The 27,564-nt window shown below is 41.9% G+C and overlaps 2 protein-coding genes and 1 pseudogene across 4 annotated transcripts in view; 2 read left to right on the top strand and 1 right to left on the bottom strand.

Annotated features, from left to right (window-relative positions):
* Nucleotides 1-8,308, top strand: part of LOC117443634 (exosome RNA helicase MTR4-like) — a 31,669-nt gene extending 23,361 nt beyond the window's left edge. Inside the window, 9 exon segments of the mRNA XM_034079539.2 lie at nt 2,527-2,550; nt 2,552-2,691; nt 3,011-3,068; nt 3,070-3,117; nt 4,717-4,773; nt 6,861-6,887; nt 6,889-7,024; nt 7,476-7,580; nt 7,885-8,308. Coding sequence (XP_033935430.1) covers nt 2,527-2,550; nt 2,552-2,691; nt 3,011-3,068; nt 3,070-3,117; nt 4,717-4,773; nt 6,861-6,887; nt 6,889-7,024; nt 7,476-7,580; nt 7,885-7,937 — 648 coding nt within the window. The 3' untranslated portion in view covers nt 7,938-8,308.
* On the top strand, nt 8,179-25,767 carry LOC117443632 (exosome RNA helicase MTR4-like; annotated as a pseudogene).
* Nucleotides 25,592-27,564, bottom strand: part of plpp1a (phospholipid phosphatase 1a) — a 30,567-nt gene continuing 28,594 nt past the window's right edge. For all 3 annotated transcript variants that reach the window (XM_071202628.1, XM_034079542.2, XM_034079541.2), the window contains one exon: nt 25,592-27,416. In XM_071202628.1, the coding sequence (XP_071058729.1) occupies nt 27,306-27,416 (111 nt within the window). In that variant the 3' untranslated portion in view covers nt 25,592-27,305. The remainder of the gene's footprint in view (nt 27,417-27,564) is intronic.

The following is a 27,564-nucleotide window of genomic DNA, read 5'->3' as shown; positions in this document are numbered from 1 at the left end:
GCTCATTCCACCATCTTGGAGCCAGGATAGCAAACCCACGTGTTTCTGCTGATGGGAACTTGGGTCCCCCTCGCAGCGAGGGTGCAGCGAGTCGTCTGGCTGATGCAGAGCGGAGAGCACGTGCTGGGGTGTACGGTTTAACCATGTCCTGGATGTAGGAAGGGCCAGATCCATTCGCAGCATGGTACGCAAGCACCAGTGTCTTGAAGTGGATTCTAGCAGTTACCGGAAGCCAGTGGAGGGAGCGGAGGAGCGGAGTGGGGTGGGAGCATTCAGGAAGGCTGAAGACCAGACGAGCCGCTGCATTCTGGATGAGCTGCAGAGGTCGGATGGCACATGCAGGTAGACCAGCAGGAGGGAGTTGCAGTAGTCTAGGCGTGAGGTGACGAGAGCCTGGACCAGAACCTGCGTGGATTTCTGGGTCAGCTGGGGACGCATCCTCCTGATGCTGTAGAGCGTGTATCTGCAGCAGTGGGTTGCAGCAGCGATGTTTGCAGTAAACGACAGGTTGTTATCTAGGATCCCACCCAGAGTCCTTGCAGTCTGAGTCGGGGAAACAACAGAGGGGCCGATGTTGATAGTTAGGTCAAGAGAGGGACAATCTTTTCCCGGAAGGAAAAGCAGTTCAGTCTTGTCAAGATTGAGCTTGAGATGATGAGCAGACATCCACTGAGAGATGTCAGCTAGACGAGCAGAGATGCGAGCGACGACCTGGGTCTCTGAGCGGGGAGAGGACAGGATTAGTTGGGTGTCGTCAGCGTAGCAGTGGTATGAAAAACCATGCGGGCTAATGACAGATCCGAGCGAGTTTGTGTACAGGGAGAAGAGGAGGGGACCGAGAACAGAGCCCTGAGGGACCCCTGTAGTTAATTGACAAGGGTCGGACTCAGACCCTCTCCAAGTTACCCTGTAGGTGCGGTCTTTGAGGTATGAGGTGAGGAGGGAAAGTGCAGAGCCTGAAACTCCAAGTTCTTGGAGTAAGTGTTTTCTTGTAATTTTACCTCAGATTATATCCCGCTAATTTCACTACAATGTGGATCCTCCATTTCTCCAACAACCAACCAGAAGCGTGCTTGAATGTGGTTCTCTGTTTTATCCTAAAGACCGACCGAAGTCACTTGAATATATATCAGAAGATATCGATATGTGTTCCCGTAAATGCACCACTTGTTTTCTTTAATATTACCCTTCCCCTCGTTATGTTTCATTCATTATTTTCTGACCACATCCTCATATTTCTAAGCACTTGCTACAAGATTACAGGTATCCGAAAGCCTCCATTCCCATCATTATGTATTCTTTCTCTGGTTAGTGGAGACACAACATGGAGGACGGACAACTCCAATGTTTCCACTTCCTTTCCGATGTCATGCACAAAACATCTGTCCTTCCGTCCAATCCCAAACATCGATACATCCACATGTAGCGATGAGCCCGACTCCAACAAAAATACGTCTCGGGAACTTTGGTTTGACTCTTTACTTAACAAGAGATATCAGCAAACGCATATTTCAAAGGTCAAACAACGATATTGCTATTTTACAAACAGCTGGTTTAAATAAAAGATATAATACTAATAAAGAATTACAATGTTCAAATATATATACACACAATATATCAAATTATACATTTTAACATATGGCTCCTACAGTCACTATCACAGTCCTTTAAATAATCTTTACAACCAGAGGTGGGAAGTAGTGGAGTACAAATACTTCGTTACTGTTCTTAAGTACTTGTTTCTGGTATCAGTACTTTACTCCACTACTTGTTACTTTTACTTCTTACATGTTGAACCCAAATACCTGTACTTTCTACTTCTTACATGTTGAACTCAAATACCTGTACTTTCTACTTCTCACATGTTGAACTCAAATACCTGAACTTTCTACTTCTTACATGTTGAACTCAAATACCTGTACTTTCTACTTCTCACATGTTGAACTCAAATCCCTGTACTTCTACTTCTTACATGTTTGAACTCAAATACCTGAACTTTCTACTTCTTACATGTTGAACTCAAATACCTGAACTTTCTACTTCTTACATGTTGAACTCAAATACCTGTACTTTCTACTTCTCACATGTTGAACTCAAATACCTGAACTTTCTACTTCTTACATGTTGAACTCAAATACCTGTACTTTCTACTTCTCACATGTTGAACTCAAATACCTGTACTTTCTACTTCTCACATGTTGAACTCAAATACCTGTACTTTCTACTTCTTACATGTTGAACTCAAATACCTGTACTTTCTACTTCTTACATGTTGAACTCAAATACCTGTACTTTCTACTTCTTACATGTTGAACTCAAATACTTTCTACTTCTCTCATTTCCAAACAGACATTTTTACTGAAGTACACTTCAAAGCCTCTTTACTTTAACTTGATTAAAGAAGTTTAGTCAGTACTTCTACTTTCACCAGAGTATTTTAAAACACGAGTATCTGTACTTCTACTTGAGTAAAGGATGTGTGTACTTCTTCCATCTCTCACAAAGCGTTTTAAATGTGTGTTTCAGATCGCAGCAGACGTCCGCACGGCCAAAGAGAGAGCTGAAGAAGGCGCGCACCGTGCTGCAGATGGACAAACTGAAGTGCAGGAAGCGAGTCCTGCGACGCCTCGGATTCGCCAGTCCGTCCGACGTCATCGAGATGAAAGGACGCGTCGCCTGTGAGATCAGCAGGTAGGGGACACACAATAATAATAAGCCTTTTGAAAGCAAGTTGACGGACGTGTCCTTTTAGATTTCCTCGGACAATGTTTGACAGGAATGCTTTTATTTTGAAGTGCTAGTTCGTCTCGTTATGATTTGAAATGAATACGAGTTTGTGTCGAGTGCTTTTCCCCCCGTCTTCTACCGCTCTGGTTGGAAACCTTTTACAATAATATAAAGTTAAATCGTTCAGTTTGGACTCGCTTTGTTCTTCCATTACACGACACTTATTCCAACAGCCGCGTTTCTAACGGAAGACATTTGACTGACGTTCTGATTTCTCTCCCAGCGGCGACGAGCTGCTGCTCACGGAGATGGTGTTTAACGGCCTGTTCAACGACCTGACGGTGTGAGCAGTCCACGGCTCTGCTGTCCTGCTTCGTCTTCCAGGAGAACGTACGAATCCCCCTTATCCTCCACACACACACACACACACACACACACACACACACACACGCACGCACGCACACGCACACGCACACGCACACACACACACACACTAATTAAAGGTCTCCTATTATGCTAAATCGACTTCTTCATGTCTCTTCTACATCAACATGTGTCCCCTCTTCTTCATGTCTCTTCTACATCAACATGTGTCCCCTCTTCTTCACGTCTCTTCTACATCAACACGTGTCCCCTCTTCTTCATGTCTCTTCTACATCAACATGTGTCCCCTCTTCTCCGTGTCTTCTACATCAACATGTGTCCCCTCTTCTTCATGTCTCTTCTACATCAACACGTGTCCCCTCTTCTTCATGTCTCTTCTACATCAACATGTGTCCCCTCTTCTTCATGTCTCTTCTACATCAACATGTGTCCCTCTTCTTCACTTCTCTTCTACATCAACATGTGTCCCCTCTTCTTCATGTCTCTTCGACATCAACATGTGTCCTCTTCTTCATGTCTCTTCTACATCAACATGTGTCCCCTCTTCTTCATGTCTCTTCTACATCAACATGTGTCCCCTCTTCTCCATGTCTCTTCTACATCAACATGTGTCCCCTCTTCTTCATGTCTCTTCTACATCAACATGTGTCCCCTCTTCTTCATGTCTCATCTACATCAACATGTGTCCCCTCTTCTTCATGTCTCTTCTACATCAACATGTGTCCCCTCTTCTTCATGTCTCTTCGACATCAACATGTGTCCTCTTCTTCATGTCTCTTCTACATCAACATGTGTCCCCTCTTCTTCATGTCTCTTCTACATCAACATGTGTCCCCTCTTCTCCATGTCTCTTCTACATCAACATGTGTCCCCTCTTCTTCATGTCTCATCTACATCAACATGTGTCCCCTCTTCTTCATGTCTCATCTACATCAACATGTGTCCCCTCTTCTACATCATGTGTCCCCTCTTCTTCATGTCTCCTCTACATCAACATGTGTCCCCTCTTCTTCATGAACATGTGTCCCCTCTTCTTCATGTCTCTTCTACATCAACATGTGTCCCCTCTTCTCCATGTCTCTTCTACATCAACATGTGTCCCCTCTTCTCCATGTCTCTTCTACATCAACACGTGTCCCCTCTTCTTCACGTCTCTTCTACATCAACACGTGTCCCCTCTTCTACATCAACATGTGTCCCCTCTTCTTCACGTCTCTTCTACATCAACACGTGTCCCCTCTTCTTCATGTCTCTTCTACATCAACATGTGTCCCCTCTTCTCCGTGTCTTCTACATCAACATGTGTCCCCTCTTCTTCATGTCTCTTCTACATCAACACGTGTCCCCTCTTCTTCATGTCTCTTCTACATCAACACGTGTCCCCTCTTCTTCATGTCTCTTCTACATCAACACGTGTCCCCTCTTCTTCATGTCTCTTCTACATCAACATGTGTCCCCTCTTCTTCGTGTCTCTTCTACATCAACATGTGTCCCCTCTTCTTCATGTCTCTTCCACATCAACATGTGTCCCCTCACACTGCAGTTTAGAGAACAAACCACACTATGATTTACTTTCACATTAATGATGTCTTTCTCCTCCTGCAGGCCAGTGAGATGCCAAAACTGACTGAAACACTAGCAGCTCCTCTGAGACAAATGCAGGTGAGACGACTGAAATCAAACATGTTTTTCCTGAAGCTTTAAAGTCATTAGATTTTAAAGGTCACCGATCAGGTCGTTATGGAAAATGCACTTTTTGATGTCTTTTACACATAAGTGAGTGTCCCCGGCCGTGGGCTGTGCCCGGCCGTGGGCTGCCCCCGGCCGTGGGCTGCTCCCTGCCCTCTCTGGAACACATCTCCACTTCCCGCTGCCTCAGCAGAGCAAATAAAATACTAAAGGACAGCTCTCACCCGGGTCACAGACTGGTCTCTCTCCAGGAGATACAGGAGCTTCAAGTCACGGGCAAACAGACTCAAAACGGTTTCTACCCCTGGGCCGTCAGGCTGCTCAACCTGTTCAGCCCGAGAGCCCCCGCCCGCGGTTTTTTCTTCTTCACGAAACTGTGTCTCAGGGCTTAACATTTAAGTAGAAGCTTCTTCTGAAGCCTTCCGAGTAAATCGCCAGAACGCCGACGCCTCCTCATCTCCTCATGTTTTTTTGTTGTGTTGCCATAAGTTAGTCTCTCTGCGTTTCTGCGCTGGGCTAATGCTAATGCTAATAATGCTAATGCGAGGATAATAAAATGGCGGCTTCACAACACTTTTTGGGGAGTTTTACGGGGCGTGGTTTGCAATCCGCCCAGCCAATCAGACACAGGAACCTTTTCCTCCCGGGAAAGTACCTGCTCTCTAGCAGGGACGGGAAAGTGGGTGAAAAGGTTCTCGTGAACTAAGTTCCGTATTCTTTTGGTGTGAACTCACATTTTCGGAACTATACTGGGAAAAGTACTCCGGTGTGAAAGCGCCTAATGTCTTATCTTAAAGGTGGGGTAGGTAAGTTTCAGAAACCGGCTCGAGATACACTTTTTGTTATATTCCATGGAATGCTCTGAACATCCCGATAGCAAAGAATATCTGAAGTGCTTTGACAACAAATCCATAAAAAAATGTCATCTGTAGAATAATAATAATATATTTAATTTATATAGCGCTTCTCATCTGCCAAGACAAATCTCGAAGTGCTTCACAACAAGGGATACTGATACGCTTTGAGATAATAAAAGACAAATAATTGTAATAATAATAAGAAATCAAAAAATAAAATATAAAATAGAGTACAAAAATAAAAGTCGGAGATAGCGATAAAAATGGCAGTAGAAGAAGCCGTAGTACTGTAAAAAGGATTGCCGCCCTGTCTGTCAGCCTTCCATCTCGTGCACGCACAAATGTATCTCGTGCCCTCATTGGGCGTGCCGTCATTGGGCGTGCATTGCAGCAGTAATTCGATGCCTCGCCAGCAACAGGCGGCCACTTTCACCAGTCTGCTGACGTCATGTGCGTTGGAGGAGGTGCTCTGTCAGGAAGTCTGAAGGAAGGGGCGGATTCTTTTCGGCTGTGTATTTTCAAATTTTAGTGCACTCGAGCCGGTTTCTGAAACTCACCTACCCCACCTTTAAGGTTATGGGGGTGTACCTGCAACCTATTCAAACAAGGGCGGCATATCAAATAAAAAAGAAATCCCTTCTAGAGTGACTTGATTTTTATATATCTGAGTAAATGCCGAAGAACAGAGTGTAATAGAGTGGTGCAGGAACCAGTCCTAAAGCCCGGAGGTGAGTCGGCAGTTCCCTCGTCTCAGAGTCAACAGGATCTTTGGACATGTTTTTGGAAAATATCTGGAACCAAGGTCTGTGGTTGGGTCATTACGCCGAACACGTGAATACTCCTCTAAGTTTCTGTTCTGCTTGAAAGCAAGTCCCTGCCTCCTGCAGACTGTTCAAACTAACGCTTCAACTCGTTCCATCTAGAATCTGAAGTCGGCGTGACGTTGAAGTCGTGCGGCTGGACTCGGCTGTAGTTCCTTTACAGCATAACGTTAGCATTTAGCTTCTGGACATTAGATTTCTGATTCAAAATGATGAAAGTAGGAGATTATCCGGCTGAACAAAACGTGCATTTATTTTTTACAATATCCCAAAATCCTACGGAGAAATCCCGTTGCTTTTAGTCGAGGGAACGAGCCGCTTCCTTCAGGTCCACCTCCCCGCTCCATAGGGTACCTGTAATGTTGCTGTTGTTTCTGTGCAGGAGTGTGCAAAGCGCATCGCGAAGGTTTTCTGCGGACGCCAAGCTGGAAGTGGACGAGGAGACGTACCTGAACCAGTTCAAGCCTCACCTGATGGACGTGGTGTTCGCCTGGGCCAACGGGGCCACCTTCGCTCAGATCTGCAAGATGACCGACGTCTTCGAAGGTCCGTTCACAGGAATTAATTAATTAATAATAAAGATATAACTGTATAATAACAATTCAGGTGGCAAAGTGTCCGTATGTATCTTTTAAGCTATGTTTACTTGACTCAGATCTCAAAGGTCTGCTCGGTCTGCAAATCTTAAACTCTCTCAAGGCACCAATCACAGTTCGTTTTAATTATCCAGAATTTTTATATTTGGTATTGTTAATTCTCTTTTCCACTTTTTAAAGTATTGTATTTTTGTCTGAACACGCTTGTGTGACGAAAGAGTTATCCATCATCTACCTATCATGTACAAATACACAGTATCCTCCAAATTAGTACTGAAAACTTCTCAGATATGAAGATATGATAATTATTCATGTTTAAACTACAGGATTTCCCGCTTTTTGAACATTACGGGTTTATTAATGTTGGTTATATTAATTGGTGTGTGTGTGTGTGTGTGTAGGGAGCATCATCCGCTGCATGCGTCGTCTGGAGGAAGTCCTGAGACAGATGTGTTCGGCTGCGAAGGCCATCGGAAACACGGAGCTGGAGAACAAGTTCGCTGAAGGTAAAAAAAAAAATGTTTAATTAACGCTGAATCAATTAACTCTGTCGGCCAATAGGAGACTAATTGGCTGTGTGTGGATATCAGCTGTTCTTTTAAATGCGATTTCTGTCATTTTAATTGTTGCTTTCTCATATTGTGTAATTTAAAGCACAATTTATTCACTTGTTTTTGCTTTACTTTTGTTGTCTTAGCATCTTATGCTTCATCCCCTCTCTGGAGCACTTTACATTCCCTTGTTGCTCTACACATGAACTTGCTTTGACTTATTGAAATGCTTCGTTAACTCTTATTTCTGTGTCTGCAGGAATAACGAAGATCAAGAGGGACATTGTGTTCGCTGCCAGCCTCTACCTTTAATCTCCTCAGGAGTTTTAGTTATGATTAAGACCACAGATTTATCGTCATATTTTTCACACTGTGGGCAAATAATATAACATTTCATCCCCAAATGTTAGTTTAATTGGCTTTTTAATTTATTTGTCCTTGAAATTACTTGCTTTTTTCCATCAGAAAATGTCCTGTTATACTGTACAATTAGGATGTGAAGAGAAGTGTTTTCCATTCATGCGTTTATTAGTGGTTCGTAATACAACATTATATGGATATATCTGCCTGGGGAGGTAAACAAAAAGTCATGCTTTCATTTAACATCTGTTCATGATAACAAGTGAAATGGCTTTGATTCTCCTTTTGTACATATTTCTTTTCAATAAAACTCTGTATGGTGATTGGTTGTTTTTCTTTACATACAAAAAGTACATTATATTAGATCTACATAGATACGCAGCAGCGAAGGCAACACGGGACTTAACTCTTAAACCAGTAAGCTTCATTTGAGTATATCAGGTTGGAGTTGAGTTTTAGGATTAGCCCTTTACTTAACACCCGACCGAAAGGCACTCAACTAACAGCTGGTCGTAAAGTCTTTACAGAGTATGCCGGGAAGATAACGTCAAATCTGAACAGTCAATAGGCGCATTCACACTGCGGTACTTTTCCCTCAAAGGTTCATGAGAACTCTTTTATCGCGTTCACACCGAAAAGAGCAGAGACTTTTGTGAGAAAATAGCTATATTCCTGATTGGCTGAACGGATTGCAAACCACGCCCCGTAAAAATCCCGTTTTGTGAAGCCGCCATTTTATTATCCTCGCATTAGCATCATTAGCATTAGCCCAGCGCAGAAACGCAGAGAGAGACTAACTTATGGCAACACAAAATAAAACATGGGAGCGGTGGAGATGAGGAGGTGTCGGCGTTCTGGCGATTTACTCGGAAGGCTTCAGTAGAAGCTGCTGGGACTCCCAGCAGCTTCTACTGAAGCCTTCCCCAACTCCGGGGACTTCCGGGCGGGGGCTTTGGGCGGCAGCAGTATACGCCGTGAAGTGGTTTGCGGCCTGCCAGTAAACCCAAAGCAGAAGAAGTGACGTCAGCGGCTTCATTTGCCTAATCCCCCCAGGGAACTTATTCTGGTGTGAACGCGATCTGTACTTAGTTGATGCGAACTCTTTAGTTCTTTGTGGAAAAGTACCGCAGTGTGAATGCGCCTAAAGTAGTATTTCGAGAAAAGTCATATGTTGAGATGTCGAAAATGAGTTAAAAACATTTTGATACTGGAGTCAAGTGATCCTCTCCAGAAGGGAGTCATCACATACAGAGCATCAGCTAGTTCCTGAGCAGTGTCCTTCACATGCTGACATCCAAGAGAGGAGTCACACAGTCACAAGATGGAGGAATAGAAAGCAGTATTCAAATGCATTTTTATCAAGAACCGTGTTTCACTCGTAGATGCTAGAATAAAATATCATGTCTCTCAGTTGCCTAGCTCCAGCTTTAACTATATGTTTCTGTTTTGTTCCTGTGCAGAGATCGAGAAGTACGAGGCGCAGTACAACAGCATCGAGATCCCCAACGAGGAGGGCGTGGTGACGTACTTTAAGATCCGACAGCAGCTCGCCAAGCTGGGGAAAGAGATCCAGGAGTTCACGCACAAACCCAAATACTGCTTACCCTTCCTGCAGCCCGGCAGACTGGTCAAGGTGACGCCACACACACACACACCACACACACACACACACACACACACACTTCACACCAGTGGTGAACCGTCAGGGCCTTCAAGGTATTCAGAGAATACCCAGTGTTACGTTGATTTTTTTGTCCTTCTCGGACCATGCACGACGCATTTCAGTGGGTTTGTGTTAGAAAAGAAAGCAACCAATCAGATCTCGTTCTGGGTCTCTGGGCAGAACATCCTTCAACCAGGTATTCTACATCCTTGGTCGCACCAGGGGGGTCACGCAAAGTTTGAGGGAAAGGGGATTTTTTTTTTTAGATGTTATTAATAACTGCATATCAATCTGTGTCCTGTGATGCCAATCTTTTAATATTTTTTATTTATTAATATTTTTGGGTTTTTACATCACACGACCCTCAAGCCAATCAGAATCGAGCTGCCGCTACTGAGCGTGAAACTGAGTATCTGCTCAGCTTTTGGAGCGAGTGGATATTTCGCTCTGCAGCCGGACGAGAGCACGGATGCAGCAAATATTGATGTTTATATGAATATAAATATATTTATTGTTAATATTACTGTTGAATATTATATATAATATTATTAAGGCATAAGTAGCTTTCAAAAATGCTAAAAATATATGTTCATATTACTGTTCAAGATTATATAATATTATAAAGACAAATCACTTTAAAAATGTGTTTACTGTTTAATATTGTGTTAAGAATGTTTATAACAGAAAACGACAAACAAAAGAATAATAATAAAAGAAGAATAACTGATTATTAATTATTAATACAAATATATATTAAGAAAATGTATTAAGCTGTAATATTAATTTGACATATTTTCCATCTTAATGTACTCATCATTTAAAATGGCAACAGGGGGTCCCCGCCAGAGGGGTCCCCGTGGGTTAATGCTATATGGGGTCATTGCCATGGCAACGTGTGGGAACCCCTGCTCTAGAAGGCCCGCTAGTTAACTGGAGAGAGACCGAGGATTCAGCGTAAATGCGTCCGTCTGACTACAACACCCGCATTTTCAAATCCGGGTGGAGGGGGATGTCTACAGAAGGTCCAGTCGTGATACACACGGTTCACCACTACTTCACACACACTTCACACACACTTCACACACACACACTTCACACACACTTCACCCATACATCAACAGGGCAATAACTATACATTGAAGCATGTCATTGAATGGCTCCTTGTTGTAAACCCTCAGGTGAAAAATGATGACGCTGACTTCGGCTGGGGAGTGGTGGTGAACTTTTGCAAGAAGTCGAACGTGAAGGTGAGTTTGATTTGTGAGTCCATTTACATGTTGGTAATGAATATGCATTATAAATATTTGTATTTTTTTTTTTGCCCTTTTTTTCCAGAAACATTATTTTTATATAAAAAAAAAAAAAATTTCATTTGACATTTTTCTTCTAACTTGTGTTAATATACATATTTTTTAGTCCTTTTGATAACATTGTATCTCAAATTGAACATTTTATTTTAACTCATTATATTTTATATATATATATATATAAGTATGTTTTACTTTTTTTGACATTAACATTTATTTTATTTATGAATAATAACTATTTTTGTTTTATTTTATTCGTGTTTATACATTTTTATTTTAAGATTTCCTTTTTTCTTATAATTAAATAAATATTTTAAGTCTTTTTTGGGGGGCATTTCTCCTAAATCTTCTAACGGTTATATATGTTTTTACTCTTTATTTGACATTTAATTTCTCGTATTTTTCATTTAAAAACATTTATTTGTAATCTTTTATTTACTTTTAAAAACAGACCATCAGTCAGGAAACCCTATTACTCCCAGTAGGGATGTCCCGATCACCTTTTTTTGCTCCCGATCCGATTCCGATCATTTGATTTTGACAATCTGCCGATACCGATTTTTCCCGATCCGATCTTTATGCAATGCATTAAGAGAAAACAAAGGCAACAGATAACGGCTGGTCATCCAACGCGATGAATTCAGCTATCTTGTTATATGTTTGGCCTTTTCACTGTTCTGGGGCAGTTTCTCTTTCCTTTTAAAAGCCTCTGAAAGTGTCGGTTGTCTCAGTGCCGTTACCCGAGTGGCCTCTGTGTACTCGCCGTGTTGTTGTTGGTGTTTGTTTCTCAGGTGGCGTGTTAGATTGGTCGTGTTGAACGTAGCTCTGTTCTTTCCACCACGCGGAACCTCTGCCTTGCAAACATTGCATCTGGCTGTTACACTGCCTTCGCTTTCAATTTCATAATACTTCCAAACTCCTGACATTTTCTCTGTCCCGACTCCCGAGTCACCAGCTGAACGTAGCCTCTCGTTAGCTTGCTGCTACTTAGACACTGCGCCCACTCTGTTGCTTTGAGAGGAATAAGCAGGTCTGAAAACAAGCCCAAAAGAAGCAACACATACATGATGTTGAGTAATTTTAAACCAAAACTAAGGCCTCAGGATGACTTTAAGACGTGAACATGGTCATTTTTGTTTTGTAACATTAAATCAAAAAAAAAAAAATTATTAAAAAAAAAAAAAAAAAAAAATCCCGATCCCCGATCTTTTTAAAATCACGTGATCGGCCCCGATCACGTGATCGGATCGGGACATCTCTAACTCCCAGTATCAATAAAGTATTCATATCCTGATAATTCTGTCTCCGTGCAGTCCACCACGGACTCTGAGCCTCTGTACGTGGTGGAGGTTCTGGTTCACTGCAGCAAGGACAGCGTGAAGGATGCTGCCACTGAGGCGGCTAAACCTGCAGCTCCAGGAGAGACCGGGGAGATGCAGGTGAGACACACACACACACACACACACACACACACACACACACACAGACGTTACACCAGGGGTGTCCAAACCTTTTTCACCGGGGAGATGCAGGTGAGACACACACACACACACACACACACACACACACACACAGACGCACAGCAGGGGTGTCCAAACTTTTTTCACCGGGGAGATGCAGGTGGGAGAATTTTCTTAGGCTTTTTAGTGAAGCTTTAAATATATACAATATACACATTAAAAATATATATATAACCCAAAGATCTAAATCAAGAATAATCGAAAAAAATAAATTTTTTTGTTGTTGTTTAGAAACCACATTGCGTCACTTTTAATTATTGGATGAACCCCAACTCTCACACACACTCACACACACCATACTCACACACTCACACTCCCACACATACGTACAGACACACTTTACATCACATATGTAGAGCTGTACCCAAAGTCCGAAAGTGGCATTTTTATTGATAAAACATGGATTTTATGATTTACAAAATTCACAACTTGTTTCATTCTAACAAAATACCTTTGCTTCAATTCTAAATTTGACAGATTTGGGCTTTTAAAATCATGTTCACTGTGTTTAAAACTGCACACGAAGGGAGGAACACACTGACACTAGTTATATTAATTAATTAAAGAAAGACTGGTCTGTCAAAGTCAATGTTTTTTGGTTGTAAGCCTGTCATAAGGTCTTTATTTTTATAATTAATAATACATATTTAAAAATGTTTTTAATTGAACCAGGGAGACGTTGCCTTCAGGGTCCTCTACGAAAATACGACATCCCTGCACCACTTACAATGATGTTCTCTATTTCCAGGTGGTCCCAGTGATGCTGCATCTCCTGACCTCCATCAGCTCCGTCCGTCTCTACATCCCCAAAGATCTGAGGCCCTTTGACAACCGGCAGCTGATGCTCAAGTCCATACAGGTACATCATTATTATAGATATAAACACAAGACGTTAAAGTTAAATGTCCAATAAAAGATATTAGATAAACAAAATATTTTTTATTTGTATGTAATTTTATTTATTTTAACTACTTTTGTATTTTAAATATTTTTAACATACAAAGCTTATTTTTAGGTTTTTAAGTAAAGCTTTTAATTTACAAAATATTTACAAGATCTAAATCAAAAATAACCGAAAAGAAAAACAGTTTTTTCGTCGTTGTTTATAAACCACATGGCTTCACTTGTTAAGATTGGATAAACCCCATCTCACACACACACACACACACACACCACACACACACACACACACACCATGCATACACACCATGCATACATCACTTCAGAGGACATCACATTGACTTACATGCATTTCCTGGAGACTTATCCTAACCTAAACCAACACAAAATTAATGATTCCCGTCATGGGGACTTCCCTTATGTCCCCATAAGGGAGGAGAGTCCCCACACCTGACTGTGTAAACAGATGTAGGTCCCCACAAGGATAGTAATGCTAGGACACACACACACTCAAGTTCAGAGTCCAATGTCCGTGTAGATACAATTTGGAGGTTTATCTAAGAGTTTCTTATAATAATGAAAGATGGGCTTCTTCTATTTGTGTAGTACTCAAACCCTACATTAGTTAAAGACCTTTCATCGTTTGACCTTGGAGAAAATGTCATATTCTTTTTCAAATATGGCAAAAATGGATACAATTTATATTTTTGTGTAATTATCTACTGCTGATCTCATATTTATAGTTAAATAATTTATTTTTATTTAGCAACTTTTACATTTTGATTAATATAACAAAATTAATTCAATTTTATTTATTTATTTTCTATTTTTTGAAAGTATTTCAATTTTAACTATTAGTTTTTTATATGTTTGTCTCAGACACTGATCTCATATTTATAGTTTATTTATTCAATTATTTGTTTGTTTATTATTTTTTATTAGCAACTTTTACATTTTGATGATAAAAAAATGTATTAAATTTTTTATTTTATTTTTTTTTCAACTTTTTAATGTATTTCAATTTAACTATTATTAGTTTTTTATGTTTTTGTCTCAGACACACACACAACAAATCAAATAAAAAACATTACTATCTCTTTTGTTTTGCGTGCAGGAGGTGCAGAAGCGCTTCCCGGACGGCGTTCCTCTGCTGGATCCCGTGGACGACATGGGCATCAAAGACCGGCGCTTGAAGAAGGTGATCCAGAAGGTCGAGGCCTTCGAGCACCGCATGTACTCCCACCCTCTGCACAGCGACCCAACCTGGAGGCCGTGTACTCGCTCTGTGAGAAGAAAGCTGTGGTGAGAAAACTGACCTCCAAGGGGCCCTTTATACCCCGGAAACACCTCCATTGAACTCCTTCGTTTAGTTCCGCAACATAGTGACATCACCGTCATACGTGCTCCTATTGGCTAGCGCTCCAACACATATTGATGTGATCTCTAAGAGGCTGACAGATCACAACTAGCAGTCGAGCAGATCACTATCATTATTAGTTAATATAATTTATTCATAAAAAACAAAAATTATAAATAGTTGTACACATGGTGGAATTAATTTGAATTATCTTTCTATCATACAAATTCAAGAATAATTAAAAATAGTATGTTATTATTCAGTATTTATGGGTCGAAAATGGATTCGTGCATCTCAATTCTAGGTCCTAATTTTATATATTTTCTTTTTTGCATTTCAGTCGAAGGTGATTCCTGTGAATATCAGCGTTTTGGTCCGTGGTACTTTAGCTGAGAGTTTTGGAGTTTCTCGATGTGTTCACGCATAGTTTTTAAAAGCCTAATGTCAAACCACACACACATTACACACAGTGGGTTTTGTTATTGTTTAATTATTTGTATCTTACATTTTTGTTAGATACAATCCGCGACCTTCAGTTTGTCTTTCCTGCCAGACGTGTCGGCCTCAGCTTAAATATCTTCACAGACAAACACATGAAGCGGGCGAGGGCATCGTTCATGCAGCGCCTCGCCCTCATTGGTCAGATCAGAGGAAAAACGTCTCGTAAAGCGGCGGGATCTATTCTCGGGATATTGAATAAACAGAGCAGTCAGTGAGGCTCTACTTCGCGGGGCGAGGAGATGAACCAGAACACGTTCATTCATTATTCAAACCAACCAGAAACAGCCATATCTTATTTTAAATGTTACTATTATTACTATATCTTTTTAATATAATATTATTAATATATATTTGTAGGTATTTTCTTTATTGTATCTTCGAGGGATGTCCCGATCACATTTTTTTGCTCCCGATCCGATTCCGATCATTTGATTTTGACAATCTGCCGATACCGATTTTTCCCGATCCGATAAAAACAAAGGTAACAGATAACGGCTGGACATCCAACGCGATGAAGTCAGCTATCTTGGCAGTTATTGTTTGGCCTTTTCACTGTTCTGGGGCCGTTTCTCTTTCCTTTTAGAAGTCTCTGAAAGTGTCGGTTGCTTCAGTGCCGTTACCCGAGTGGGCCCTCTGTGTAAATCGTCAGTGTTGTTGTTGGGGTTTGTTTCTCAGGTAGGGCGTAATTTAGATTGGTCGTGTTTGAACGTAGCTCTGTTCTTCCAACCGACCCACCACGCGGAACCTCTGCCTTGCAAACATTCGCATCTGCTGTTCACTGCCTTCGCTTTCAATTTTATAATACTTCCAAACTCCGACATGTTCTCTGTCCCGACCCCGAGTCACCAGCTGGACGTAGCCCTCTCGTTAGCTTGCTGTCTGCTACCGACACTGCGCCCACTCTGTTGTCTTGAGAGGAATAAGCAGGTCTGAAAACCATCCCAAAGAAAGCAACACATACATGATGTTGAGGTCATTTTAAAAACTAAGTCCTCAGGATGACTTTAGACGTGAAACTGTTCATTTTTGTGTTGTACAGTAAATAAATAAATACAAATATTTTATTAAAAAATCAAATCCCGATCCCCCATTTGTTTCCTCCGATCTTTGAAAATCACGTGATCGGCTCCGATCCCCGATCACGTGATTGGATCAGGACATCTCTAGTAATTTTCTATTAAAACATCTTTTTTTTTATACTATTTTTAAAAAATTATATTTGTATGTAAACAAATATATTTTTAATGTAATACTTTTTGTATTATTTTACACATTTTTTTAACCTATAAAGCTTGTTTTTAGGCTTTTTAGTGAAGCTTTAAATATTTAATCTATATATATATACTTAAGAACAGTAACGAAGTATTTATATATATATATATATAGATTAATATAGCCAAAGATCTAAATCGAGAATAACCGAAAAGAAAAACTGTTTTGTTGTTGTTTATGGCTTGACTTATAAAGATTGGATGAACCTCATAACACACGCACACACACTCACACACACTCACACACACACACACACACACACACACACTCACACACACAGACACACACAAACACTCTGTACTGCAGTTGATGACTTGATGAAATTATACTTTATAATTGGATTTGGCGGTAAGTAGGAACTCCTGATGTTCCCGTCTAGTGTGATGAGGTTCATCCGACCAACAACAACAACACATTTATCAGAGTTTCACTTCTTGGTAATTCTGGATTTGGATCTTTATTTATGTATTTTGTTGTGAGTTTTGTTATGTACATGTGTTACATTACATTACATTGCATTTAGCTGACGCTTTTATCCAAAGCGACTTACAATAAGTACATTCGACCAGGAAGACACAACCTTGAGGAAAACAGAATCATATAAGAACATCAGGTTTCAAAGAGCCAATCGTTTCAAGTGCTACTCAACTGGCTTTAGAGGAGCCAGTCCTTTATTAGTATATAAGTGCTCTGTTAGCAGTTCTTTGTTAGTCATTCTATCCTCGAGGTGGAGTCGAAGGAGATGAGTTTCAGTCTGGAAGGTGTGTAAGCTTTCTGCTGTCCTGATGTCAATGGGAGCTCATTCCACCATCTTGGAACCAGGACAGTAAACCCACGTGTTTCTGCTGATGGGAACTTGGGTCCCCCTCGCAGCGAGGGTGCAGCGAGTCGTCTGGCTGATGCAGAGCGGAGAGCACGTGCTGGGGTGCACGGTTTAACCATGTCCTGGATGTAGGAAGGGCCAGATCCATTCGCAGCATGGTACGCAAGCACCAGTGTCTTGAAGTGGATTCTAGCAGTTACCGGAAGCCAGTGGAGGGAGCGGAGGAGCGGAGTGGGGTGGGAGCATTCAGGAAGGCTGAAGACCAGACGAGCCGCTGCATTCTGGATGAGCTGCAGAGGTCGGATGGCACATGCAGGTAGACCAGCAGGAGGGAGTTGCAGTAGTCTAGGCGTGAGGTGACGAGAGCCTGGACCAGAACCTGCGTGGATTTCTGGGTCAGCTGGGGCGCGTCTTCCTGATGTTGTAGAGCGTGTATCTGCAGCAGTGGGTTGCAGCAGCGATGTTTGCAGTAAACGACAGGTTGTTATCTAGGATCCCACCCAGAGTCCTTGCAGTCTGAGTCGGGGAAACAACAGAGGGGCCGATGTTGATAGTTAGGTCAAGAGAGGGACAATCTTTTCCCGGAAGGAAAAGCAGTTCAGTCTTGTCAAGATTGAGCTTGAGGTGATGAGCAGACATCCACTGAGAGATGTCAGCTAGACGAGCAGAGATGCGAGCGACGACCTGGGTCTCTGAGCGGGGAGAGGACAGGATTAGTTGGGTGTCGTCAGCGTAGCAGTGGTATGAAAAACCATGCGGGCTAATGACAGATCCGAGCGAGTTTGTGTACAGGGAGAAGAGGAGGGGACCGAGAACAGAGCCCTGAGGGACCCCTGTAGTTAATTGACAAGGGTCGGACTCAGACCCTCTCCAAGTTACCCTGTAGGTGCGGTCTTTGAGGTATGAGGTGAGGAGGAAAGTGCAGAGCCTGAAACTCCAAGTTCTTGGAGTAAGTGTTTTCTTGTAATTTTACCTCAGATTATATCCCGCTAATTTCACTACAATGTGGATCCTCCATTTCTCCAACAACCAACCAGAAGCGTGCTTGAATGTGGTTCTCTGTTTTATCCTAAAGACCGACCGAAGTCACTTGAATATATATCAGAAGATATCGATATGTGTTCCCGTAAATGCACCACTTGTTTTCTTTAATATTACCCTTCCCCTCGTTATGTTTCATTCATTATTTTCTGACCACATCCTCATATTTCTAAGCACTTGCTACAAGATTACAGGTATCCGAAAGCCTCCATTCCCATCATTATGTATTCTTTCTCTGGTTAGTGGAGACACAACATGGAGGACGGACAACTCCAATGTTTCCACTTCCTTTCCGATGTCATGCACAAAACATCTGTCCTTCCGTCCAATCCCAACATCGATACATCCACATGTAGCGATGAGCCCGACTCCAACAAAAATACGTCTCGGGAACTTTGGTTTGACTCTTTACTTAAACAAGAGATATCAGCAAACGCATATTTTCAAAGGTCAAACAACGATATTGCTATTTTACAACAGCTGGTTTAAATAAAAGATATAATACTAATAAAGAATTACAATGTTCAAATATATATACACACAATATATCAAATTATACATTTTAACATATGGCTCCTACAGTCACTATCACAGTCCTTTTAAATAATCTTTACAACCAGAGGTGGGAAGTAGTGGAGTACAAATACTTCGTTACTGTTCTTAAGTACTTGTTTCTGGTATCAGTACTTTACTCCACTACTTGTTACTTTTACTTCTTACATGTTGAACCCAAATACCTGTACTTTCTACTTCTTACATGTTGAACCCAAATACCTGTACTTTCTACTTCTTACATGTTGAACTCAAATACCTGTACTTTCTACTTCTTACATGTTGAACTCAAATACCTGTACTTTCTACTTCTTACATGTTGAACCCAAATACCTGTACTTTCTACTTCTTACATGTTGAACTCAAATACCTGTACTTTATACTTCTTACATGTTGTACACAAATACCTGTACTTTCTACTTCTTACATGTTGAACTCAAATACCTGTACTTTCTACTTCTCACATGTTGAACTCAAATACCTGTACTTTATACTTCTTACATGTTGAACACAAATACCTGAACTTTCTACTTCTCACATGTTGAACTCAAATACCTGTACTTTCTACTTCTCACATGTTGAACTCAAATACCTGTACTTTCTACTTCTCACATGTTGAACCCAAATACCTGTACTTTCTACTTCTCACATGTTGAACACAAATACCTGTACTTTCTACTTCTCACATGTTGAACTCAAATACCTGTACTTTCTACTTCTTACATGTTGAACTCAAATACCTGTACTTTCTACTTCTTACATGTTGAACTCAAATACTTTCTACTTCTCTCATTTCCAAACAGACATTTTTACTGAAGTACACTTCAAAGCCTCTTTACTTTAACTTGATTAAAGAAGTTTAGTCAGTACTTCTACTTTCACCAGAGTATTTTAAAACACGAGTATCTGTACTTCTACTTGAGTAAAGGATGTGTGTACTTCTTCCATCTCTCACAAAGCGTTTTAAATGTGTGTTTCAGATCGCAGCAGACGTCCGCACGGCCAAGAGAGAGCTGAAGAAGGCGCGCACCGTGCTGCAGATGGACAAACTGAAGTGCAGGAAGCGAGTCCTGCGACGCCTCGGATTCGCCAGTCCGTCCGACGTCATCGAGATGAAAGGACGCGTCGCCTGTGAGATCAGCAGGTAGGGGACACACAATAATAATAAGCCTTTTGAAAGCAAGTTGACGGACGTGTCCTTTTAGATTTCCTCGGACAATGTTTGACAAGGAATGCTTTTATTTTGAAGTGCTAGTTCGTCTCGTTATGATTTGAAATGAATACGAGTTTGTGTCGAGTGCTTTTCCCCCGTCTTCTACCGCTCTGGTTGGAAACCTTTTACAATAATATAAAGTTAAATCGTTCAGTTTGGACTCGCTTTGTTCTTCCATTACACGACACTTATTCCAACAGCCGCGTTTCTAACGGAAGACATTTGACTGACGTTCTGATTTCTCTCCCAGCGGCGACGAGCTGCTGCTCACGGAGATGGTGTTTAACGGCCTGTTCAACGACCTGACGGTGGAGCAGTCCACGGCTCTGCTGTCCTGCTTCGTCTTCCAGGAGAACGTACGAATCCCCCTTATCCTCCACACACACACACACACACGCACGCACGCACGCACGCACGCACGCACGCACACGCACACACACACACACACACACTAATTAAAGGTCTCCTATTATGCTAAATCGACTTCTTCATGTCTCTTCTACATCAACATGTGTCCCCTCTTCTTCATGTCTCTTCTACATCAACACGTGTCCCCTCTTCTTCATGTCTCTTCTATATCAGCATGTGTCCCCTCTTCTTCATGTCTCTTCTACATCAACATGTGTCCCCTCTTCTTCACGTCTCTTCTACATCAACACGTGTCCCCTCTTCTTCATGTCTCTTCTATATCAGCATGTGTCCCCTCTTCTTCATGTCTCTTCTACATCAACATGTGTCCCCTCTTCTCCGTGTCTTCTACATCAACATGTGTCCCCTCTTCTTCACGTCTCTTCTACATCAACACGTGTCCCCTCTTCTTCATGTCTCTTCTACATCAACATGTGTCCCCTCTTCTCCGTGTCTTCTACATCAACATGTGTCCCCTCTTCTTCATGTCTCTTCTACATCAACACGTGTCCCCTCTTCTTCATGTCTCTTCTACATCAACATGTGTCCCCTCTTCTTCATGTCTCTTCTACATCAACATGTGTCCCCTCTTCTTCACGTCTCTTCTACATCAACATGTGTCCCCTCTTCTTCATGTCTCTTCGACATCAACATGTGTCCTCTTCTTCATGTCTCTTCTACATCAACATGTGTCCCCCTCTTCTTCATGTCTCTTCTACATCAACATGTGTCCCCTCTTCTCCATGTCTCTTCTACATCAACATGTGTCCCCTCTTCTTCATGTCTCTTCTACATCAACATGTGTCCCCTCTTCTTCATGTCTCATCTACATCACATGTGTCCCCTCTTCTTCATGTCTCTTCTACATCAACATGTGTCCCCTCTTCTTCATGTCTCTTCGACATCAACATGTGTCCTCTTCTTCATGTCTCTTCTACATCAACATGTGTCCCCTCTTCTTCATGTCTCTTCTACATCAACATGTGTCCCCTCTTCTCCATGTCTCTTCTACATCAACATGTGTCCCCTCTTCTTCATGTCTCATCTACATCAACATGTGTCCCCTCTTCTTCATGTCTCATCTACATCAACATGTGTCCCCTCTTCTACATCATGTGTCCCCTCTTCTCCATGTCTCTTCTACATCAACACGTGTCCCCTCTTCTTCACGTCTCTTCTACATCAACACGTGTCCCCTCTTCTACATCAACATGTGTCCCCTCTTCTTCACGTCTCTTCTACATCAACACGTGTCCCCTCTTCTTCATGTCTCTTCTACATCAACATGTGTCCCCTCTTCTCCGTGTCTTCTACATCAACATGTGTCCCCTCTTCTTCATGTCTCTTCTACATCAACACGTGTCCCCTCTTCTTCATGTCTCTTCTACATCAACACGTGTCCCCTCTTCTTCATGTCTCTTCTACATCAACACGTGTCCCCTCTTCTTCATGTCTCTTCTACATCAACATGTGTCCCCTCTTCTTCGTGTCTCTTCTACATCAACATGTGTCCCCTCTTCTTCATGTCTCTTCCACATCAACATGTGTCCCCTCACACTGCAGTTTAGAGAACAAACCACACTATGATTTACTTTCACATTAATGATGTCTTTCTCCTCCTGCAGGCCAGTGAGATGCCAAAACTGACTGAAACACTAGCAGCTCCTCTGAGGACAAATGCAGGTGAGACGACTGAAATCAAACATGTTTTTCCTGAAGCTTTAAAGTCATTAGATTTTAAAGGTCACCGATCAGGTCGTTATGCAAAATGCACTTTTTGATGTCTTTTACACATAAGTGAGTGTCCCCGGCCGTGGGCTGTGCCCGGCCGTGGGCTGCCCCCGGCCGTGGGCTGCTCCCTGCCCTCTCTGGAACACATCTCCACTTCCCGCTGCCTCAGCAGAGCAAATAAAATACTAAAGGACAGCTCTCACCCGGGTCACAGACTGGTCTCTCTCCAGGAGATACAGGAGCTTCAAGTCACGGGCAAACAGACTCAAAAACGGTTTCTACCCCTGGGCCGTCAGGCTGCTCAACCTGTTCAGCCCGAGAGCCCCCGCCCGCGGTTTTTTCTTCTTCACGAAACTGTGTCTCAGGGCTTAACATTTAAGTAGAAGCTTCTTCTGAAGCCTTCCGAGTAAATCGCCAGAACGCCGACGCCTCCTCATCTCCTCATGTTTTTTTGTTGTGTTGCCATAAGTTAGTCTCTCTGCGTTTCTGCGCTGGGCTAATGCTAATGCTAATAATGCTAATGCGAGGATAATAAAATGGCGGCTTCACAAAACTTTTTGGGGAGTTTTACGGGGCGTGGTTTGCAATCCGCCCAGCCAATCAGACACAGGAACCTTTTCCTCCCGGGAAAGTACCTGCTCTCTAGCAGGGACGGGAAAGTGGGTGAAAAGGTTCTCGTGAACTAAGTTCCGTATTCTTTTGGTGTGAACTCACATTTTCGGAACTATACTGGGAAAAGTACTCCGGTGTGAAAGCGCCTAATGTCTTATCTTAAAGGTGGGGTAGGTAAGTTTCAGAAACCGGCTCGAGATACACTTTTTGTTATATTCCATGGAATGCTCTGAACATCCCGATAGCAAAGAATATCTGAAGTGCTTTGACAAAAAATCCATAAAAAAATGTCATCTGTAGAATAATAATAATAATAATAATATATTTAATTTATATAGCGCTTCTCATCTGCCAAGACAAATCTCGAAGTGCTTCACAACAAGGGATACTGATACGCTTTGAGATAATAAAAGACAAATAATTGTAATAATAATAAGAAATCAAAAAATAAAATATAAAATAGAGTACAAAAATAAAAGTCGGAGATAGCGATAAAAATGGCAGTAGAAGAAGCCGTAGTACTGTAAAAAGGATTGCCGCCCTGTCTGTCAGCCTTCCATCTCGTGCACGCACAAATGTATCTCGTGCCCTCATTGGGAGTGCCGTCATTGGGCGTGCATTGCAGCAGTAATTCGATGCCTCGCCAGCAACAGGCGGCCACTTTCACCAGTCTGCTGACGTCATGTGCGTTGGAGGAGGTGCTCTGTCAGGAAGTCTGAAGGAAGGGGCGGATTCTTTTCGGCTGTGTATTTTCAAATTTTAGTGCACTCGAGCCGGTTTCTGAAACTCACCTACCCCACCTTTAAGGTTATGGGGGTGTACCTGCAACCTATTCAAACAAGGGCGGCATATCAAATAAAAAAGAAATCCCTTCTAGAGTGACTTGATTTTTATATATCTGAGTAAATGCCGAAGAACAGAGTGTAATAGAGTGGTGCAGGAACCAGTCCTAAAGCCCGGAGGTGAGTCGGCAGTTCCCTCGTCTCAGAGTCAACAGGATCTTTGGACATGTTTTTGGAAAATATCTGGAACCAAGGTCTGTGGTTGGGTCATTACGCCGAACACGTGAATACTCCTCTAAGTTTCTGTTCTGCTTGAAAGCAAGTCCCTGCCTCCTGCAGACTGTTCAAACTAACGCTTCAACTCGTTCCATCTAGAATCTGAAGTCGGCGTGACGTTGAAGTCGTGCGGCTGGACTCGGCTGTAGTTCCTTTACAGCATAACGTTAGCATTTAGCTTCTGGACATTAGATTTCTGATTCAAAATGATGAAAGTAGGAGATTATCCGGCTGAACAAAACGTGCATTTATTTTTTACAATATCCCAAAATCCTACGGAGAAATCCCGTTGCTTTTAGTCGAGGGAACGAGCCGCTTCCTTCAGGTCCACCTCCCCGCTCCATAGGGTACCTGTAATGTTGCTGTTGTTTCTGTGCAGGAGTGTGCAAAGCGCATCGCGAAGGTTTCTGCGGACGCCAAGCTGGAAGTGGACGAGGAGACGTACCTGAACCAGTTCAAGCCTCACCTGATGGACGTGGTGTTCGCCTGGGCCAACGGGGCCACCTTCGCTCAGATCTGCAAGATGACCGACGTCTTCGAAGGTCCGTTCACAGGAATTAATTAATTAATAATAAAGATATAACTGTATAATAACAATTCAGGTGGCAAAGTGTCCGTATGTATCTTTTAAGCTATGTTTACTTGACTCAGATCTCAAAGGTCTGCTCGTCTGCAAATCTTAAACTCTCTCAAGGCACCAATCACAGTTCGTTTTAATTATCCAGAATTTTTTATATTTGGTATTGTTAATTCTCTTTTCCACTTTTTAAAGTATTGTATTTTTGTCTGAACACGCTTGTGTGACGAAAGAGTTATCCATCATCTACCTATCATGTACAAATACACAGTATCCTCCAAATTAGTACTGAAAACTTCTCAGATATGAAGATATGATAATTAATTCATGTTTAAACTACAGGATTTCCCGCTTTTTGAACATTACGGGTTTATTAATGTTGGTTATATTAATTGTGTGTGTGTGTGTGTGTGTAGGGAGCATCATCCGCTGCATGCGTCGTCTGGAGGAAGTCCTGAGACAGATGTGTTCGGCTGCGAAGGCCATCGGAAACACGGAGCTGGAGAACAAGTTCGCTGAAGGTAAAAAAAAAATGTTTAATTAACGCTGAATCAATTAACTCTGTCGGCCAATAGGAGACTAATTGGCTGTGTGTGGATATCAGCTGTTCTTTTAAATGCGATTTCTGTCATTTTAATTGTTGCTTTCTCATATTGTGTAATTTAAGCACAATTTATTCACTTGTTTTTGCTTTTACTTTTGTTGTCTTAGCATCTTATGCTTCATCCCCTCTCTGGAGCACTTTACATTCCCTTGTTGCTCTACACATGAACTTGCTTGCTTATTGAAATGCTTCGTTAACTCTTTATTTCTGTGTCTGCAGGAATAACGAAGATCAAGAGGGACATTGTGTTCGCTGCCAGCCTCTACCTTTAATCTCCTCAGGAGTTTTAGTTATGATTAAGACCACAGATTTATCGTCATATTTTTCACACTGTGGGCAAATAATATAACATTTCATCCCCAAATGTTAGTTTAATTGGCTTTTTAATTTATTTGTCCTTGAAATTACTTGCTTTTTTCCATCAGAAAATGTCCTGTTATACTGTACAATTAGGATGTGAAGAGAAGTGTTTTCCATTCATGCGTTTATTAGTGGTTCGTAATACAACATTATATGGATATATCTGCCTGGGGAGGTAAACAAAAAGTCATGCTTTCATTTAACATCTGTTCATGATAACAAGTGAAATGGCTTTGATTCTCCTTTTGTACATATTTCTTTTCAATAAAACTCTGTATGGTGATTGGTTGTTTTTCTTTACATACAAAAAGTACATTATATTAGATCTACATAGATACGCAGCAGCGAAGGCAACACGGGACTTAACTCTTAAACCAGTAAGCTTCATTTGAGTATATCAGGTTGGAGTTGAGTTTTAGGATTAGCCCTTTACTTAACACCCGACCGAAAGGCACTCAACTAACAGCTGGTCGTAAAGTCTTTACAGAGTATGCCGGGAAGATAACGTCAAATCTGAACAGTCAATAGGCGCATTCACACTGCGGTACTTTTCCCTCAAAGGTTCATGAGAACTCTTTTATCGCGTTCACACCGAAAAGAGCAGAGACTTTTGTGAGAAAATAGCTATATTCCTGATTGGCTGAACGGATTGCAAACCACGCCCCGTAAAAATCCCGTTTTGTGAAGCCGCCATTTTATTATCCTCGCATTAGCATCATTAGCATTAGCCCAGCGCAGAAACGCAGAGAGACTAACTTATGGCAACACAAAATAAAACATGGGAGCGGTGGAGATGAGGAGGTGTCGGCGTTCTGGCGATTTACTCGGAAGGCTTCAGTAGAAGCTGCTGGGACTCCCAGCAGCTTCTACTGAAGCCTTCCCCAACTCCGGGGACTTCCGGGCGGGGGCTTTGGGCGGCAGTATACGCCGTGAAGTGGTTTGCGGCCTGCCAGTAAACCCAAAGCAGAAGAAGTGACGTCAGCGGCTTCATTTGCCTAATCCTCCCCCAGGGAACTTATTCTGGTGTGAACGCGATCTGTACTTAGTTGATGCGAACTCTTTAGTTCTTTGTGGGAAAAGTACCGCAGTGTGAATGCGCCTAAAGTAGTATTTCGAGAAAAGTCATATGTTGAGATGTCGAAAATGAGTTAAAAACATTTTGATACTGGAGTCAATAAGTCAATGTAGAAAATCTGAAATGTGGAGAAAAAGTCAATGTTTAGTGTTTCAAATCATAAAGTAAATGACTAGTATGTCAAAACACTGTCGTAAATCTCAAAGTGGATGTTTAAAATGTCGAGAAAAAAGTATAAATATTTAGTGTCAAAAAAAAAAAATGTTGCGAAAAAAAAATTTTTTGGGAATGTCTAATAAATAAAAGTCAATGTTTGGTATGTTGAATATCTGAAAAAACGTCAAATGTCGAGGAGAAAAGTCATGGTTTTAGTATGTCGAAAATAAAAAAAAAAGTCAATGTTCAGTATCTGAAAAATCGCCACAGTACATCAAAAAGCTCTTAAATCAGGTGAAAAGCACAGGTACATTCACAGGCTTCCCCTCAGCGGTCGGCCCTGCAGACCCTTCTTCCTGCTCAGTAGATACACATGTCTTTGCACAATCTCTACAACCTACGAGGCTTCGCAGGTAGTCGGCACTTTCCTTCTTCCAGGTGATTTAAAAAGTCTTAAAACCTTCCGTTTCTTCTGGGATGCACAGCTTGGATCCATGCAGGGTGACGGAGGAAGGGTTGAGCATGAAATGAAAGGCGAGGGGTCCTGGGTGTGCGTTTTGGACAGAAGCTCCTCCCCCTCGAGGTGCTGCTTAGTTGGGACTCTCACAGTGGTTCCCATTGGTTGTCTCCTGCAGCGTGGTGTGGTCCTCCTCTCGACGGGGGGGCACGCGAGGCTTGAAGAAGTCCGACACGCAGAACACCTGAGAGACGAGGAGATGTTGGGTTAAGTCTGAGTTTAGTCTGAATTAAAGAAGGGGGAAAAGTCTGGAAGAAAAGGCATAGTATGTTAAAAATACTCTGATCATGTACTTCAGTAAAGTAGAAGTACTCAGATCTAGTACTTGAGAG

Source organism: Pseudochaenichthys georgianus, unplaced genomic scaffold (assembly GCF_902827115.2).
Source record: "Pseudochaenichthys georgianus unplaced genomic scaffold, fPseGeo1.2 scaffold_645_arrow_ctg1, whole genome shotgun sequence".
Classification (NCBI taxonomy): Eukaryota; Metazoa; Chordata; class Actinopteri; order Perciformes; family Channichthyidae; genus Pseudochaenichthys; species Pseudochaenichthys georgianus.
This window is presented reverse-complemented; position numbering and strand designations above follow the sequence as displayed.